Source organism: Zeus faber (assembly GCF_960531495.2).
Source record: "Zeus faber genome assembly, chromosome: 17".
Classification (NCBI taxonomy): Eukaryota; Metazoa; Chordata; class Actinopteri; order Zeiformes; family Zeidae; genus Zeus; species Zeus faber.
The window spans coordinates 19,835,590-19,852,997 of record NC_137204.1 but is presented as its reverse complement, the minus strand read 5'-3'; the positions used below and the strand labels follow the sequence as shown (position 1 = coordinate 19,852,997).

General features: G+C 43.4%; 3 protein-coding genes across 3 annotated transcripts; 1 reads left to right on the top strand and 2 right to left on the bottom strand.

The window, feature by feature from the left end:
* Positions 1-4,870: 4,870 nt before the first annotated feature.
* LOC307243008 (chemerin-like receptor 1) lies at positions 4,871-5,803 on the bottom strand (the record flags this gene model as incomplete). The annotated part of the gene is made up of 1 exon (XM_080017658.1): positions 4,871-5,803. The coding sequence occupies one exon, from the start codon at positions 5,801-5,803 to the stop codon at positions 4,925-4,927; it is 879 nt and encodes a 292-aa protein (XP_079873784.1). The 3' UTR covers positions 4,871-4,924.
* Positions 5,804-10,646: 4,843 nt separating this feature from the next.
* Positions 10,647-13,578, top strand: iscub (iron-sulfur cluster assembly enzyme b). Its single transcript, XM_080017808.1, has 5 exons — positions 10,647-10,836; positions 11,962-12,075; positions 12,177-12,287; positions 12,418-12,496; positions 12,623-13,578. Exons 1-5 carry the CDS (start codon positions 10,735-10,737, stop codon positions 12,712-12,714), a joined length of 498 nt encoding a protein of 165 aa, XP_079873934.1. The 5' UTR covers positions 10,647-10,734; the 3' UTR covers positions 12,715-13,578.
* tmem119b (transmembrane protein 119b) lies at positions 13,265-15,508 on the bottom strand. Its single transcript, XM_080017807.1, has 2 exons — positions 15,229-15,508; positions 13,265-14,444 (listed from the first exon to the last, which is right to left on the bottom strand). The coding sequence occupies exon 2, from the start codon at positions 14,430-14,432 to the stop codon at positions 13,620-13,622; it is 813 nt and encodes a 270-aa protein (XP_079873933.1). The 5' UTR covers positions 14,433-14,444; positions 15,229-15,508; the 3' UTR covers positions 13,265-13,619.
* Positions 15,509-17,408: the final 1,900 nt, after the last annotated feature.

Sequence of the window (17,408 nt, the reverse complement as noted above, 5' to 3'; positions counted from 1 at the left end):
GCCTGGATTAAATCGCCAGGACAGAATGTTTATGGGCATGGTTTTCGGGGCCACTGTCTGGCGGTATGGCTGTTCATTACATCAGTTTGATGAAATAAAATTAGTTATGTAATTCGTGTCAATTCAGAACCCCCCCCCCCCCTCCAAAACAAACAGGCATATAGAGGATACGCGTCAGGTTTTGTCCACGCCCACAAAACCTTAGCGTCGTATCTGATCTAGACATAACGATCTCTGCTGGTGGTTTTATTTGAGTGAACCCATGACAATTCTGGTATAATGACAAGGAAAACCAAATGTATTCATTCATTGTATTTAGACTCAGAATTGAGGGATGGGCCACTGATAAAACATAGGTTACAATATTTAGCTATTTAGGGGTCTAGCCCCTAATTGTATTGCTTTTGTTAATGAAAAACTGCCGTCAGTAGTCTATGGATATCATGGATCCGCAGACAATTTGAATAAAATGTGTATTTGGGGTAGTTCCGACATGCCTTCGTCCAAATTTGATCCAGATCGGTCCATTATTGTGAAATAATCTAGTCAAAAACTGCATTTTTTTTTTCATCATTGGCGCATGTGCAAATGACAGCGCGCACAGGTCACATGATAGCATTGCAGTCTAGTGATTGGTCAACAGCCGGGTCCTTACCAATGGCGCACCTGTAGAACAATATGGATGTCATGGATCCGACGAACCCACAGACATATGAATACGATTTGTATTCGGCGCAGTTCCAACATGGCGTTGTTCCTGTTTCATCCAGATCGGTTTAGTGTCGTGGATGGAGTTTGTGAGCAACAAGAGCAACCTTACCAAGATGGCGCAACGCACAGACGTATGTTACAACAGAGAAGTTGTTGCGCTCATGTGCAAATTGACGGCGCACACAAATCCCTTAAATCAACAAACTTTACCAAGATACCTTGAAGCACAGATATAGCCGAGATGGGACTTTAACTAAAGGAATGTAAGATACAAACTCTTAACCATACAGAGTCAAAAAGAGAGAGGTATTATTTTAATAAACTTATTATAAGTTTATTTATTATAATAAACTTTACTTTAAAAAACTTTATTGAAAAAATTAAGCATTACAAGAAGACTATTGGATTAAACAAAGCACAGCTTATTAAACTTCATAAATATACGCTACTCACAAAAAGTTAGGGATATTCGGCTTTCAGGTGAAATTTCAGGATGAACCTAAAATGCACTATAACCTTTACAGGTGAACTTAATTTGACCTTCTCTAAACTTTTGAATGCACATGTCCAACTGTTCAATGTTTCAGTACTTTTTGCACAACTTTGATCCATCCATGTTTGATCCATGAATCGACCAATACATTTCCTGGTTCAATTAGAATTGGTATTTAAAGTCCTCTTCATCAAGCTGTAAACATGTTGACATCATGAGACCAAGACAACACAGAACAATTGATCAACAGTACCTCGCCATTGTGAGGCTTCAAACAGGATGTTCTCAGAGGGAAGTGGCCACTGAGCTTAGAGTGTCACAGAGTGTCATCAGCAGGTTGCAACAGAAATACAGAGAGACCGGAAGAGTCACAGAAAGGCATAGAAGTGGACGTCCTTTGGCCACATCCCACACTGATGAGCGCTTCATTGTGAACAGTGCCCTGCAGAACCGGATGATGAATGCCACTCAACTCCAGGCACATTTAAGGGAGGTGAGAGGCACCCAAGTGTTACGTCAGCCCATTCCAAACCGTTGACATCAGCGTGGTCTGCGTGCTAGACGACCTGCAAGGGTACCTGACCACACCACCAGGCACAGGCATCATCGTCTTGCACGGGCCAGGGAGCATTTACGCTGGACGAGGCACCAGTGGGCCTCAGTGCTGTTCTCTGATGGAAGTCGATTCCCGTTGAGCAGAAATGATGGACGCCAACGATGTTGAGACGTCAAGGAGGGCGCTATGCATCAGCCACTGTTGTCACCAGACGAGCCTTTGGTGGTGGTGGTGTTACAGTGTGGGCAGGTGTGTCTAGTCAATACAGAACTGCCCTACACTTTGTGAATGGTACAGTGACAAGCCCATACTACCTGAATAACATCATTAATCCAGTCATTGTGCAGGGGCCATTTTATCTTCATGGACAACAATGCTCCAGCTCATGGAGGTGGGATCATTAGGGAACGGCTGCTGGAGACTGGGGCACCTCAAATGGAGTGGCCTGCACTTTCTCCAGACCTGAATCCCACAGAAAACCTATGGGATCAGCTGAGTCGCCGTGTAGAGGCTCGTAACTCTGTACCCCAGAACCTCAATGACCTGAGGGCCGCCCTTCAAGAAGAGTGGGGTGCCAGGCCTCAGCAGACAATAAGTCGACTTGTGAACAGCATGAGACGTTGTTGTCAAGCTGTAATTGATGCTCAAGGGCACATGACAAGTTATTGAGACATTGACATTTTTTGTTGTGGTAAACCCACCACTGTTGTTGGCTTTTGTTTCAATAAATTGTTTGAGATGAGGAAATCACCATTGCATGCTTCTACTTAAATGCCCTACTTTCATGATATATCACTGTAGCGTGAACTTTTTACATTTTCCATAAATTTCACCCAAAAGCCAAATATCCCAAACTTTTTGTGAGTAGTGTATTTGCTTCTGAGGACAACTGACATGCTCCAGAGTAAGTTCTACAAAATAGAAACCCAATAACATCACTTTCAGAATTTATAGAAATTCCAGAGATTTCAATGTATACAAACTTCCTGAATTATAATTACTGGTAACAATAACCATAAGTTATTACATAATACAAGGAGCTTAGGAATTATTGTGTATGTGTTTTGAAATATTTTCATTCTTTTTGTTTTTTTGGTGTAGCCAACGACACACAATTCACTTCATTATATATCCTCTACAATAAAAGTTAAGTCAATTAAACCACTTACCTTAGTTTATTTATTTATAGGTTTATAAAATACATTATTATTGTGAAGGCACTTTTTTTGTTGATTTACAAAGTTGCATTAAACAACTGCATTCCCCAAAATGGATTCACAATCGTGATAAATAATCGTGATCACAATATTGACTAAAATAACTGTGATTATAATTTCAGCCATAATCATGCATTCCTACTTCAGAATGATAACCACTGTAAGTTGCAGTGTGGGAAACCCACCCACAGCCGCAAACACTGCCCCATCATAGAATTACACCGTAACCAGGCCGGAACAAATTAACTTCTGCAGTCACAAAACACACCGGAACAGGGAGCCAACGCACACCCCTCCATTAAATTTTAACAAAGGGTCGACTACACTGGACCCCTCGTACTGCTGCCTGCAGCTATATTTATATGTATTTATTTATATGCATTTTGAATCAAAATGCTATCACTTTTATTTACCAAACTGGCCTTTTTTTTTTTAAATGGGATGGCTGAGGGTTTGCGTGTGTGGCTTGACGTCATTATTATTTTTGCTGAGTTTTCTCACATGATGAGGTCTTCTCACATGACTCACCATCCGCACCCTGGCGACCACGCGCGTTTGGTTCCAAAATGGCTTGAGGAGATTTAATTGCTGATTAAATTCTTGATGATTACACCGGCACTGTCTGTGTTTACCCCTTGACCCCTTGGTGGGGTTTGGTGGCGGAAAGTAAAAGTAACATCATCTAAAGAAGCTTCCTGGTGTGGCTTTATAGCAACACAACGCAGAGAGACACTACACTCATGAGATTTAACTGTGCGTTAACCCACATCTAAATTACATTTTTCATTTTGGTCTCGGCTAAACTGCTAGTTTTTTAAGGTCCCTATGCGAAAACTCCAGGAAGACGATGGGTAACAGGTGAGGGGATGTGTATCTCACTGAAGGAGGAATAGACTCAGAACAAAGATAAGAAGTTTGTCTTTCCAACAGCACCAAATGTGTGCATGCTCTTGCGGACTTTTCTTTCAAGCCCTTCTTGCCTATTGTCACCCTTTTTTTCCTCAGCCTTCCCATCACCCACTTCAGACGGAAACAAGGAAATAACCAAAAACGGGGGGCGCTATGACGCCAAATGACATCAAAACTGCACAGCTGAACCTGGAAATCTGGGGTGGCCAGTGACTATGCAATTGCTCATACGCGTAAGAAACCGAAAATGTCATTGTTGAATGTTGTTATGATATTATTATATACATTTTCATTACTATTACTGTAATGCTATATTTATATATATGCATGTAATATATGTTTGTAATAAAGTATACTATTGAGTATATGTTTTTGGTAATTGAAAGATCAGCATATTCTGTTTTTTTTATTGTTGTTTTTTTAAGCACCAGCTTATTGTGTAACCCGTTGGCTGTTTTCTCAAATGCTACTTTCACTTCCTTTCAACCCAGCTCCACTTCCAGTCGATGGCTGTTTTTTCACAAAACAACCCCTAAGAGGCCAAAACAAGTCTGAACGGTGGAGGAAGCTGTAAAATGTAAAACATATATAATCCCATTATTACACTATACTACTGTCCAACATTATGAGTATGCTCTTTTATTAGTCTTTGCTTTGGAAGGTAGCATTTTTCTGTTGGAAAATACAACAGTATGAATATGTACCAGGTTAACGGTACCGCCCTTTCTTTATTACTTTATCGGCTGAGAATATGTTGGTTAATTTGTCTTTAATTTACAATTCTTTTTGAAAGAACAAGGATAACATATGCTTTATAAAACCTCCAAGATTAAATGTGATAATGGGAATCATATATTTATTAAAAAAATTAAAAAAAAAAAAAAAAAAATATATATATATATATATATATATATATATATATATATATATATATATATATATATATATATATATGTATACCCTTACTCGAGAAATAAAATTCTTAACAATCAAAACCTTTTTAAACACAATTGATACAGTCATGTTACAATCAGCCCTTTACATTTCTACTGACTTAGATCTTGAAGGATTCGCAGTGCGACCACCATCTACCATTGCGTTCTCTATCCTCGACATAAAAGACAGTTTTAGGGTTTGCTTAAAGTCGTTACCGATAAACACATAGAGAACCGGGTTCAGGAGGCTGTTTGCCGAGGCGAGAGTAGCCCCCACCTTCAGCCCTGCTTGGATACTTCCCACGCTGTGGTTACCAATATCAAACTCCAAAAGAACAAAGGTGTGGTAGGGAATCCAACAGATAAAAAAAGACAAGATGAGCGCGGACATGACCTTGTAAGGCTTTGTGGACTTGATGGATAATCTTCTGAGCTTCATACAGAGGATCAAGCAGCAGCAGACGATTATCAGAAAAGGAATCAGGAATCCGCAGACGAATCTAGTCACCGCCACGGCTTTGTGTCTAGAAAGTGAACCACGGTACTCGGTGTAGCACTGCGTGACGGATCCGTGGGCTTTGGTTTGTCTGTAGAGCAGGGAGGGCAAAGTCAGGATCGCCGAAAGGGCCCACATGAGGACTACAACGCCGGACGCCGTTTGCACTGTCCGGCGATGGTGTGACCAAATGGGAAACAGTATCATTACGCAGCGATCCATGCTGATCAGGACCAACAGAAACACACTGCTGAACATGTTGAGGAAAAGAGCGGAGGAGGTGAGCTTACACAACACCAGTCCAAAAGGCCAGTGTGAGGTGACCACGTAGGATATTTCCAAAGGGAGAAACGCACAGAAAAAGAAATCGGAAATGGCCAGGCTGAGGTACCAGGTAGTCGTGACAGTTTTCTTCATTTTCCAACCAGCTATCCAAACTATCACTGCATTTCCACCAAGGCCGACCACCGAAATTAAAATATTCATAGTCAACAGAGTGTAATCCAAAAAGGATTTTGTGCCATTGAAGGTCCCTAGACCAGCTGAAGATACGTTGTCATCAGTCCCATTGTTTGGAGTGTAATCTTCAAAAACGTCATAATCCTCCAATCCTTCCATTATAATGGTTCCTCCTGAAAAATATGCCTCATAATTAAGTAGACGTAGGTGAAAAAAGCAAATAATTATACCCGGACATTAATCATATATATCATAAAACCGCCCTGAGGACTCACCTTTTGTCTCTTGTGAAGTTCAGACTAACAAGTCTTTGCATCCTCTTCACTTGATGAAATGTCTCAGTTCTTGTTTCCTGGGCAGTGACAATTCAGTTCCTGTAAGATTTCCTTCTTGTGAAATCAATACTTTCCCCACCAGATTTGAACTGAATCATTGCCATTCAGTTGATTAGTTCAGTCTGTATAAAAATGTACATATTGTCCATAATGAAGCTTATTATCATTGAAGTAATGATGCGTTCATTGAAGGTTCACCCCATTTCCACCTGAAGCGCAAACTGATATGTTATTGATTCGTTTCACGTTTTTTGTTATGTCGATGGTCAGGTGACAAACGCACAGCCAGGTCCTTACAACTGATGAAATAACAGCATACAGGTAGATGGGTTGAGCACAGGGGCTCCACCCTCCCATTCAAACATATTTCCACCCGGCCTTGCCAGGGTCGGGCCAATCACGGCCGTTCGTCCAATACGGGCCGGGTTTGGTACGACGACGATGCAGATGCGCACCGTTGACGCGGTCTGGTGAATTCGCTTTCCCGCCGGTGTTCTGTATTTTTGGTGACAACGAAAATGTGTTTGCGGATATTTCACCGAGCGCTACGTCACACGTTCCGTTGCTCTGGTTTTAGAATCTGCGCCCGTTGGTAACGCCCCTTGGAAATCTAAAATGATCGAAGAGATTCCAAATGAATACGCAATTGAGAATTAGTCTCCCTATGCCAGGCTACCCAAACTGCGGTCCGTGAGCGAAAATGCTACTGCCTGGGAAAAATAGCTATGTATTTGAATGTTTAATCTTATGTTCATCATACATGTTTCGTTGTTTTTTTTTGTTTGTTTTTTTTACAAAATGTATAAACTCAGCCTCACTAGTGAATGTTTTTTGTTGTTGTTGTTTGTTGTTGTTGTTGTTGTTGTTGTTGTTGTTGTTGTGAGATTTATATATCGTTGTATATCTGCACATTGGGGTTGCGCTACGCCGAAGCGCGCGGTTTTCCCCGTCATTGCGGTAGAGCCGCACCGCGAACCGGGGCGCGGGGAGCTCCTCCCCCTCAAACCCAGCGAGCGGAGCAGCAGAGCGGCTGACGGGCAGGCAGGCGGCCGCGGTAACTCCTCTGTTTCTTTTATCTGCGTCACTACTTCCAGGCAGCATGGCTGGCGCTGTGGCCAAGAGGTGCGTCACTCCCCTTGTTTTGGTGAACAGGAGGATTTCTGCCCCGGAGTCCAGAGCCCAGTGCGGCTACCACGAGAAGGTAACCTTGCATTTTGTGTTCGTGTGTGTTCAGCTGTGTTGTTGTGTCGGTGTCAGGAGGGAACAGTGTGTTTGCTGCTGGATAAGTGCTTGTAATTTACCTGGAGCCTACCTGGACTGGAATTCAGCGTCGACGCAGGTCCCGTTAGTTTTGGGGAGGACAAGAAACAGAAACCACCTCGTTGGTTTTCCTTAATAAGCCACCTGTAGGTTCGCTAATCTTGTTCCACGACAGACCGAGCACTTTAATACGCACTTGGAGCAGATGATCTGGCATATACCGTCGCCTTAATTCAGCACTGGAGTTTGTGTAAACACTGCCAGAATGTATTCACGAGAGGAACATATACCCGGCATTTCCGAATATATAACACTCCTCATTTTAACTTGTCAAGGTGGTGGAACATTATGAAAACCCAAGAAACGTTGGATCACTGGACAAGAAGGCCAAGAATGTTGGGACTGGCTTGGTGGGTGCACCGGCTTGTGGAGATGTGATGAAGCTTCAGGTACTGCTCGTGTCACATAATGATACCTTTTTAAATAAGATCGCTGTATTGTTCTAGAGCTGTGAAACGAACTGGCTTTATGGTAAATCTCCCTCTGACAGATCATGGTTGATGATGAGGGGAAGATCATGGATGCCAGATTTAAAACATTTGGCTGTGGCTCTGCCATTGCATCAAGCTCCCTGGCCACAGAGTGGATGAAGGGCAAATCTGTGAGTCTGCACATGACATTTCCTGCTTTGGTGTTTTGTTTTGTAATCTTTCATGTGGTGATGCAATGCAATGCCGGATATATGCTATTATAATATTATTATACAATATTTTATCATTCAAACTGTTTAGATTGATGATGCCTCACTGATAAAGAACACTGACATTGCCAAAGAGCTGCATCTTCCTCCGGTTAAACTCCACTGCTCTAGTAAGTCCCCATTTCAAGGTATTAGTTGTCTAAAGCATTGCATTTGGTAGTAATTTTCAAACATGCTATGCATATTGTTTTCTTGTATTCTATCAATTAATATTTATTTTCGCTCCTCCCCAGTGCTGGCAGAAGATGCCATCAAGGCCGCCCTGGCTGATTATCGTCTCAAACAACAAGACGACCAGCAGGAGGCAATCGAAGCCACCAAGTAAAAGTGTTTTTGTCTGGTCCTGCACAACCCTATTCTTGACTCAACCCACAAAGGGGAACATAGCAGTCCTTAATTCTAGTTGCACTATCCTCATATCACAAGGATCATCGATGTTAATGGAAATGTATAAGTAGTTACAGCGTTCCTTGTGGAGTCTCTGGTCCTTCAACCCTTTAGCCTGTCATGTAAACGCACAACCTAAGCACTTACGAGGTCAATTGGTTTCAAGTCAAGCTTTACTTGAATGAGTGGGGAAAGGAACAAAATTAATGTATGTTGTCAATTTAAGGTTTGTTTATTACTTTGTTTTTGTAAGCGGTGGTGAAAATGATGACCAAAGGGAAGGTGTTCAGTGTATTTTGTGTTCACCCTCAGCACTGCTCCCTTGACATGCAACCCAGCCCGACTGGCCTCAAAACTCGGAAAGGGCCGTCGGTAGATCTCTGTTTGGTGTTTAGATGTCTTGTCAACCTCCAATAAAATAAGCTTCACCAAATGTTTTTTGTTTGTTCGTTTTTTTCTTGAAGATTGAACAATAATGAATATATACAAGTTACTTGGTGTATAAATGGGCTTTACTTATGAATACATCAGAAAAATCTCATACGTTTGAAATATACACAACATGAGATGTTTACATGAAGCATTTTCATGTCCATGATATAGGCCTACACAATTTATAATTCCATACAGTTAGACTACTAAGACATTTAAACTTTTATGTGTGATCTTTGGCAGGAAGCTAGACTTTGTTATAACCATTTTCAAAGATACATGGAAGAATATCCAATTATCGTATTTGGGAAGTATATGCAACTAAAGTCGACAGGTGAAACAAACATACAGAGGTAAAATAATTCAACCTGGACATTTATCATACATACCTTAAAACCGTCCTGAGGACTCAACTTGTGTCTCTTGTGAAGTGCAGTACTTCCAAGTGACAAGTCTTCGAGTCCACGTCAAACAGTTCTGTTCCCTGGGCAGTGACAGTTCCTGTAGCATTGTCCTATCTTATTCAGTGGATGAGTTCAGTTTGTATAAAAATTGAGTTTTCTTGCATAGTGTTCATAAACCCCATTACCACCTGAAGCTCAAATTAATATTTTATTTATTCTTTTCAAATTTTATTTTATTGGCGATGGTTATTAGATCCGTGTCAGAATGTTATAGTGGTCATGTGTGACCACCGTGACAGGGTGAGAAATGCACGGCCAGGTCCTTACAACTGAGGAAATAACAGTAGACGTGTAGATGAGCTGGGTACAGGGATTTCCAAACTGAGGTCCGTGGTCTCCAAGGGTCGGCAGCAAAATAATTATGTATTTGAACGTAATCATATATATTTTTTGTTTATTTGTTTATCCTACATTTTTGTTGTGTTTATTTTTCTGCAAAACGTATAAACTCAAAACCCAATGGCGGTTTTGTTGTCGTGAGATTTATACGAGGATCGGCCACAACATTAAAACCACCTTCCTAATATTGTGAAAGGGTTGCACCGCCCTGCCCTCTTCCCATAGCGCATCCTGGTGCCATCTCTTCCTCGGGTAAACCACGCACACGCACCCGGCCATCTACATGACGTCATAGAAAACGTGACTCGTCAGACCAAGCCGCCTTCCCCCATTGCCCCATGGTCCAGTTCTGACGCTCACACACCCATTGTAGACGCTTACTGCGGTGGACAGGGGTCGGCATGGGCACTCTGACTGTTGAAACCAGCTCAGCGGCAAAATAAAACCATCCCGAGGAGATCGCCGCGGTGCGTGCAAAGCTCACCGACGAAAAGCTTTGGTATCGCCATGGCCGGCTCTGAGAGTCACGGAGAAAGTGTCCCCAATACGCACGATTTCGTTCCATGCCGTTCCACACGTCATCCCCAGCCCCATTGTTATTTGTTTGTATTTTTATTTATAGATATTGTTCATGTAATTTGTATGCCAAATAGGCGTACTCAACCAGCGGACAACAAATCCAACCCGCGCCAACGTTTCGAAAGCACAACACTGCGCGGTGCGCCGACGTTCCCAGCTTTTCCTGTCACTAAGGTAACACCGTACTAGCAGGCGACACCGCCGGAGAGCTCCTCCCACTAACCGGGGAAGGCCCCAGCTTTTCCCGCCATTACGGTAGAGCCGCACCTCGGACAGCGGCGCGGGGAGCTCCTCCCCCTCAAACCCGGCGAGCGGAGCAGCAGAGCGGCTGACAGTCAGGCAGGCAGGCAGGCGGCCGCGGTTCTCCTCTGTTTTTTATCTGCGTCACCACTTCCAGGCAGCATGGCTGGCGCTCTTGCCAAGAGGTGCGTCACTCCCCTTGTTTTGGTGAACAGGAGGATTTCTGCCCCGGAGTTCAGAGCCCAGTGCGGCTACCACGAGAAGGTAACCTTGCATTTTGTGTTCGTATGTGTTCAGCCGTGTTGTTGTGTCGGGGTCAGGAGGGAACAGTGTGTTTGCTGCTGGTAAAGTGCTTGTAATTTACCTGGAGCCTTTGGCCGGGACTGGAATCCAGCGTCGACGCAGGTCCCGTTAGTTTTGGGGAGGACGAGAAACAGAAACCACCTCGTTGGTGTTCCTTAATAAGCCACCTGTGGGTTCACTAATCTTGTTCCACAACAGACCGAGCACTTTAATACGGAGCAGATGATCTGGTCAAGCTGCAGGCTGTTCAGCATGGAAAGTAATGAAGCCTGTTCCAAAAAACACGTTATATCATGAATACACTTTGTTATAATTGCAGTTTAATTCATAAATACACTTGTGGAATCTTATAGAACTTGAAATACTGAATAAAGTATCTATCTATCTATCTATCTATCTATCTATCTATCTATCTATCTATCTATCTATCTATCGATAGTAGTGAATTAAACCAAGCAGTTAGTAGCCAGCTGATAAAATATGTGGCCAATGTATTTCAATGTCACACACTCCCGTTTTTAGAGAGGTTGTATTATTATAGGTGGTTTTACAAGGGCTTTGTTTGTGTTACAAGTGTGCTTAAAAGTTGCAGATATGCGTCAAAAGCCACAAACTTGGTTGTACTTGTTTTCCACCTGTCTAAATATACCCAAAACTGTAAGAGTTCTGCTTGTCATGATGACAGGGGTTTTTACCTTTTATAGGATAAGATATTTCGTTGCATACAATAATGCGAGAGTCACACTGACTAAGCAGAAACTTTGGGTGGGTGGGGTGTGTGTGTGTGGGGGGGGGGTGGTGCGATAGGGGTGGTGCGATGTAGACAATGGGTCCTTATCTGAATCTCATTATTTCACTTCCCTTATGCAATGCTAAAATTCTATTTCTTTAATAACACAAGATTGGACCACTGGTTGATAGAGCCCTCATTCTAGCGACCCCAAAGTAACATTTATCATAGGATGTTGCCTTAATTCAGCACTGTAGTTTATGTAAACACTGCCAGAATGTATTCACGAGGGGAACATATGACCTGGTTTAACGGCATTTCCAAATACACAACACTCCTCATCTTAACTTGTCAAGGTGGTGCAGCATTATGAAAACCCAAGAAACGTTGGATCACTGGACAAGAAGGCCAGGAATGTTGGGACTGGCTTGGTGGGTGCACCGGCTTGTGGAGATGTGATGAAGCTTCAGGTACTGCTCGTGTCACATAATGATACCTTTTTAAATAAGTTCGCTATATTGTTCTAGAGCTGACAAACGAACTGGCTTTATGGTAACTCTCCCTCTGACAGATCATGGTTGATGATGAGGGGAAGATCATGGATGCCAGATTTAAAACATTTGGCTGTGGCTCTGCCATTGCATCAAGCTCCCTGGCCACAGAGTGGATGAAGGGCAAATCTGTGAGTCTGCACATGACATTTCCTGCTTTGGTGTTTTGTTTTGTAATCTCTCATGCGGTGATGCAATGCAATACCGGATATATGCTATTATAATATTATTATACAATATTTTATCATTCAAACTGTTTAGATTGATGATGCCTTGCTGATAAGGAACACTGACATTGCCAAAGAGCTGCATCTTCCTCCGGTTAAACTCCACTGCTCTAGTAAGTCCCCATTTCAAGGTATTAGTTGTCTAAAGCATTGAATTTGGTAGTAATTTTCAAACTTGGTATGCATATTGTTTTCTAGTATTCTATTAATTCATATTTATTTTCGCTCCTCCTCCCCAGTGCTGGCAGAAGATGCCATCAAGGCCGCCCTGGCTGATTATCGTCTCAAACAACAAGACGACCAGCAGGAGGCAATCGTAGCCACCAATTAAAAGTGTTTTTGTCTGGTCCTGCACAACCCTATTCTTGACTCAACCCACAAAGGGGAACATAGCAGTCCTTAATTCTAGTTGCACTATCCTCATATCACAAGGACCACCGATGTTAATGGAAATGTATAAGTAGTTACAGCGTTCCTTGTGGAGTCTCTGGTCCTTCAACCCTTTAGCCTGTCATGTAAACGCACAACCTAAGCACTTACGAGGTCAGTTGGTTTCAAGTCAAGCTTTACTTCAGTGAGTGGTGAAAGGAGCAAAATAAATGCATGTCGTCAATTTAAGGTTTGTTTATTACTTTTTTTTTGTAAGGGGTGGTGAAAATGATGACCAAAGCAAAGGTGTTCAGTGTATTTTGTCTTCACACTGCTCCCTCGACATGCAACGCAGCCAGACTGGCCTCAAACCTTGGGAAGGTCTGTCGGTAGATCACTGTTTGGTGTTTGGATATAATGTCAACCTCCAATAAAATGAGCTTCACCAAATGTTCTTGTTTGCTTGTTCTTTTTGTCGAAGGCTGAACAATTCTGAATACATAACAAGATACTTGGTGTATAAATGGGTTTTACTTACTCAAATACATAAAATAAATATGTTCTCATACATTTTAAGGTATACACATCCATGAGATGTTTACATAACGTATTCTCATGTTGTCGTGATATAGGCCTACACAATTTGTAATTCCATACAGTTTGACTACTAAGACGATTAGATTTCCATGTGTGACGGAATCTAGACTTCGTTATAACCCTTTTCAAAGATACATGTAAGAATATCCAATTACTTTATCTATTTTCGGCAGTATATACAAAAGCTGTTAGAAAACAAATGTTTTCTTCAAAGATTGTCAACGGATGTAGTGCTCGACTAAATACACAGGACGCTGCTGCACGGATCCGTTAAAAGGCGGTTTTCTCGCCCGTGATCAACTGCAGCGTGGGAGAGTCGGCGTGAACGTGCTGCGACGCGGGCCTGTCGGGCTGGACTTGAAGGGGACACGGGCCGGGCCGGGACTCCGGAACCTCTCCGCGGCTCTCAGTCTTTTCTGGAGAGATCAGAGGCAGCTCTTCGTTGCTCACCTCTGCGGCCGCGTCTGCCGGGGGCTCCTTGTGCTTGCCGGGACTTGGCGGCTCCCCGTCCGAAACGCTATCGGCTGTTCTCTCACTCGGCTCCTCTCTCTCGCCGGGAGATTTGATCGGCGTCCGGAGGCTTTTGGCCGCCCTCATGATGTCTTCCTGCAGCTGCTTGCAAGAGTTTGTCGGTTCGTTTTCCGGCCGTTTGGAGGTTTTCTGCGGCACCTCCACAAAGGGCCCAGTGCCCCCCGTCTTGTCCCTCTGGTCCACGTACATTTTTGAGGGAAAAGCGCAAGGGTAGTAGGTATTGACCCGCCGCCTTCGGCTCAGGAAGACCGCGCCGCAGATGATCAGGAGAACGATGAGGAGGAGAGTGACTCCGACGAGGAGAAAAAGCAAGTTGTTATGCAGTAACTCGATGACCTCATCCAGCAAGGTTGTTTCTGCACGGGTTTTGCCGCCGGGGGTGGTTTGGTACTCATCGAAAAAGGCTGGTAGTGATGACGTCGGGCTATACTGCTCTTCCCCAGCTGCACTTCCCTCCGGTATAATTTGGAGAGGGAAAGGTGTGGCCAAAGTGCCGCAGGACCACAAGACCACGGAAAGGCCAATGAGGTGAGGGGCCATCGAACGCATCATTTCCCACAGGAGCTGCAAATAACAGAGCACATTGTTACTTAACAGACAGCAGTGTAGTTCATTGTTTTCTGCTTACATTTGCAAGATCTAGATCTAGGTGTCCAGCCCAACATCTATGCCAAATAGTCCTCGTGTAATAGTATTATAATAAAAAATTTGAGAAAGAAAAAAAAAAGTCCATCAAATTCATTCAGGATGCACCTATTCACCCGAGCAAAGCAGAGAGTTAAGTTAGTTCAACATGTGACTGACAGTGTGGCGCACTGCTTCAGCGGTGCTGTGAGGTCATTGGAAGCTCTGCGACCAGGCCAGCGGCGCTCCCATCCTCCTCCACCACATCTGCGTGCAAGGCTGACCCACATGAAGTGCCGCTCGCCACTCACCCAGGAAAGGGGGATGGTAGTATTTGTAATTTATCACCCACTCGAACCAGACCTCTTGTTGATAAGGCAGGAGGTCTGGTCTTTTTGCTCAATCATTTTTTTTACAAATGTCTTCTTTTTTCTTTTTTTTCCACGTCAAAAAGTACCTTCTTTGTTGTAACGTCAGCTTCCATCCTGCCTTTGTTTCCGTCTTTTTTTCTTTAGGTTGTAATTTAAGCGAGGTCATTCCAGTAACTCTTAATGTGCTTGCTCCCTGCGGCTACACACTGGCCTTTGTGCATCATGACCCAGCCTGACCGCCTGTTACTCGTCATGTGTTGCGACACGGCCTCCCGCTAAGCCTGTGTGCTCTCAGAGACCGACAAAATAGAGGTTATAAAGACAAAAACAAAAACATGGCAAAATTCACTCACCCGCCCGGTCGATGTGGGCCGACACAGACAAAGGGTCTCTCCCCCCGGAATCGTATCCGAGGAAGGCCGACGAGGGAAAAAGGTCTTCGAAGTGCGTATGAGGACACTGGAAAAGGCCGCGCAGAGAAGATGTCAGCCCGCCGCCCCCCGACGCGGCTTCTCCAGTTTCAGCGCGGACGGTTTTATCCTCAATCTGGACGGTGAAAAAAGAAGTTAAGTACGAGGACAAATCCCTCCTTCCCTCTACCCGACCGCTCTCCACCCCCTTTGCCTGTTTAGGTTCCCGGAGAGTGGCTGGGCTGCGGCCTGCAGACAGATTGTTCTCGTTAGGTAGGAGTTCATAATATGCTGTGGGGGCAGGGGACTTTCCGCCGCTCTCTCCTTTCCCCCCGGACTGGATCCGAAGGCCAGACATACCACATCCAGATTGAATAACGCTTACAAATTTACAATACGAGATGGATCGCTGTGATACGCAAAGCGTCTCGAAAGGATTGGTTTTTTTTAAGGGCTACACCCGATTGTCCCCCATTCATTCTGGGCGCACTTGCGGCGACACTGACGACTTGCAGCCTACCTGGTTTCAGCAGAAAGCAGGAAGGAGGGGCGACCAGCCGGCACAGGAAGGGGTTAATATTTCCTCTGTGGACACAATAATAACCCAAAGTGAAGGAGCGGGGAAACGGCATGTGCTGAAGTACCTATTAAAAGCAATACGAAGGGCTTTCCACTTATGCATCAAATTTTAACACATGCGGATTGTGACCGCTTGAGGGGGAGAAGCCCGCCGGGCGCCGGGAAGCGTTTGGACGCGGTAACACGTTGAGTGTCTTTTTGGCTTCGTCTTTGTTTGGGATTAATCGAGGCAAGTCCAACTTTATATGGTCATCGAATCACATGAGATGAGGTAACCCAGAGTCCATGTTGACGTTTGTCCCAGTTCTGTTGATACTCGGCGGAGTCTGTTTTAGTTGCACACGATTGAACATAAAAACGGTTTTCTACTGATGATATAGAACAAATCATTTCCAAACAGCTTTTACATTAAATCAGGTATTTGACAAATTTGAAAAATAAAATAAAGATATAATTTTTTTTTTTTAAATATCTGTCTAATCACACCATTGCGATTTTGGAAAAAGTAAAATAAGCTACAGTGTCAACCTCCTTTTTTTCCTGCCATGGCACACCACCACCCTGTCAACCACTTCAATGTCACAAAACTGCACTTATTATTATGGCCTACTATTAGTTAGGGAGGCAAGAGTTGCAAACGATTCATTCGTAGCGAACAAATCTTTCAAATGACTCGGGTGTCCAGGTAAAAAAGAGTGACTCTCAAACTCACACACTGAAATTGATTACTGAGGACTCAAGTCCACGAGAAAAAAAAAAAAAAAAAAAGTCGAGGCATCGACATCGTTCAAAATGAATGTGAATGGTTTACATATCGATCCATCCATTTATTAAAAAAAAAAAAAAAAAAAGTGACCGTGGCAGAGAAACGATTGGGAAACACTGGCGTGTGTTCATAAACTCTGGGTCGTCTTTTTTCCACTCAACTGCGTTCAGGGGCAAATGTGTTTTCTTCTGAGCGACCCTCCAGGACCCCCTTTTCATGTGAAAGGAAGTGAATATCAATTTCAGCGAGTGTGAAAGAAAAGCCTTTCATAAAGAGCGGACATTCGAGGAACTCTGGCGAGGGTCTCCTGTGCTCTTTTGTTTATTGTGTTGTCTACAGCAACATGAAGAAACGTTCTCCGTTTAAAATAACAGTTGCACATGTGCATCGTGCAATAGAACAGAAAATGACAGAAATGACTATAAGGCCAGGAAAGGCAAGTTTATTTGTATAGCACATTTCAACAACAAATGAAAAGGACGTAGAATGCATAAAGTAAAAAAAATATAATACATGGAATGCATGAAAGTTACAGCGCAGTGCAAGAAATGAATCAACGAAACCTTGTTTTGCTCTTTGTTGACAACTATTTCGCCTATTCCCTGGATAGCCTTTTACCTCGTCAAGGCAATATCCTACAGCCCCGGAAAACCGGGCTGGAGATCTTTCAGTTATCTGATACCGCTGTTTCAGATGGGCCAAGGCCGTTATAATACAACGCGCACAAAGCCACCGGCATTCACATTTCAACAACCAGGCAATTCAAAGTGCTTTAAAT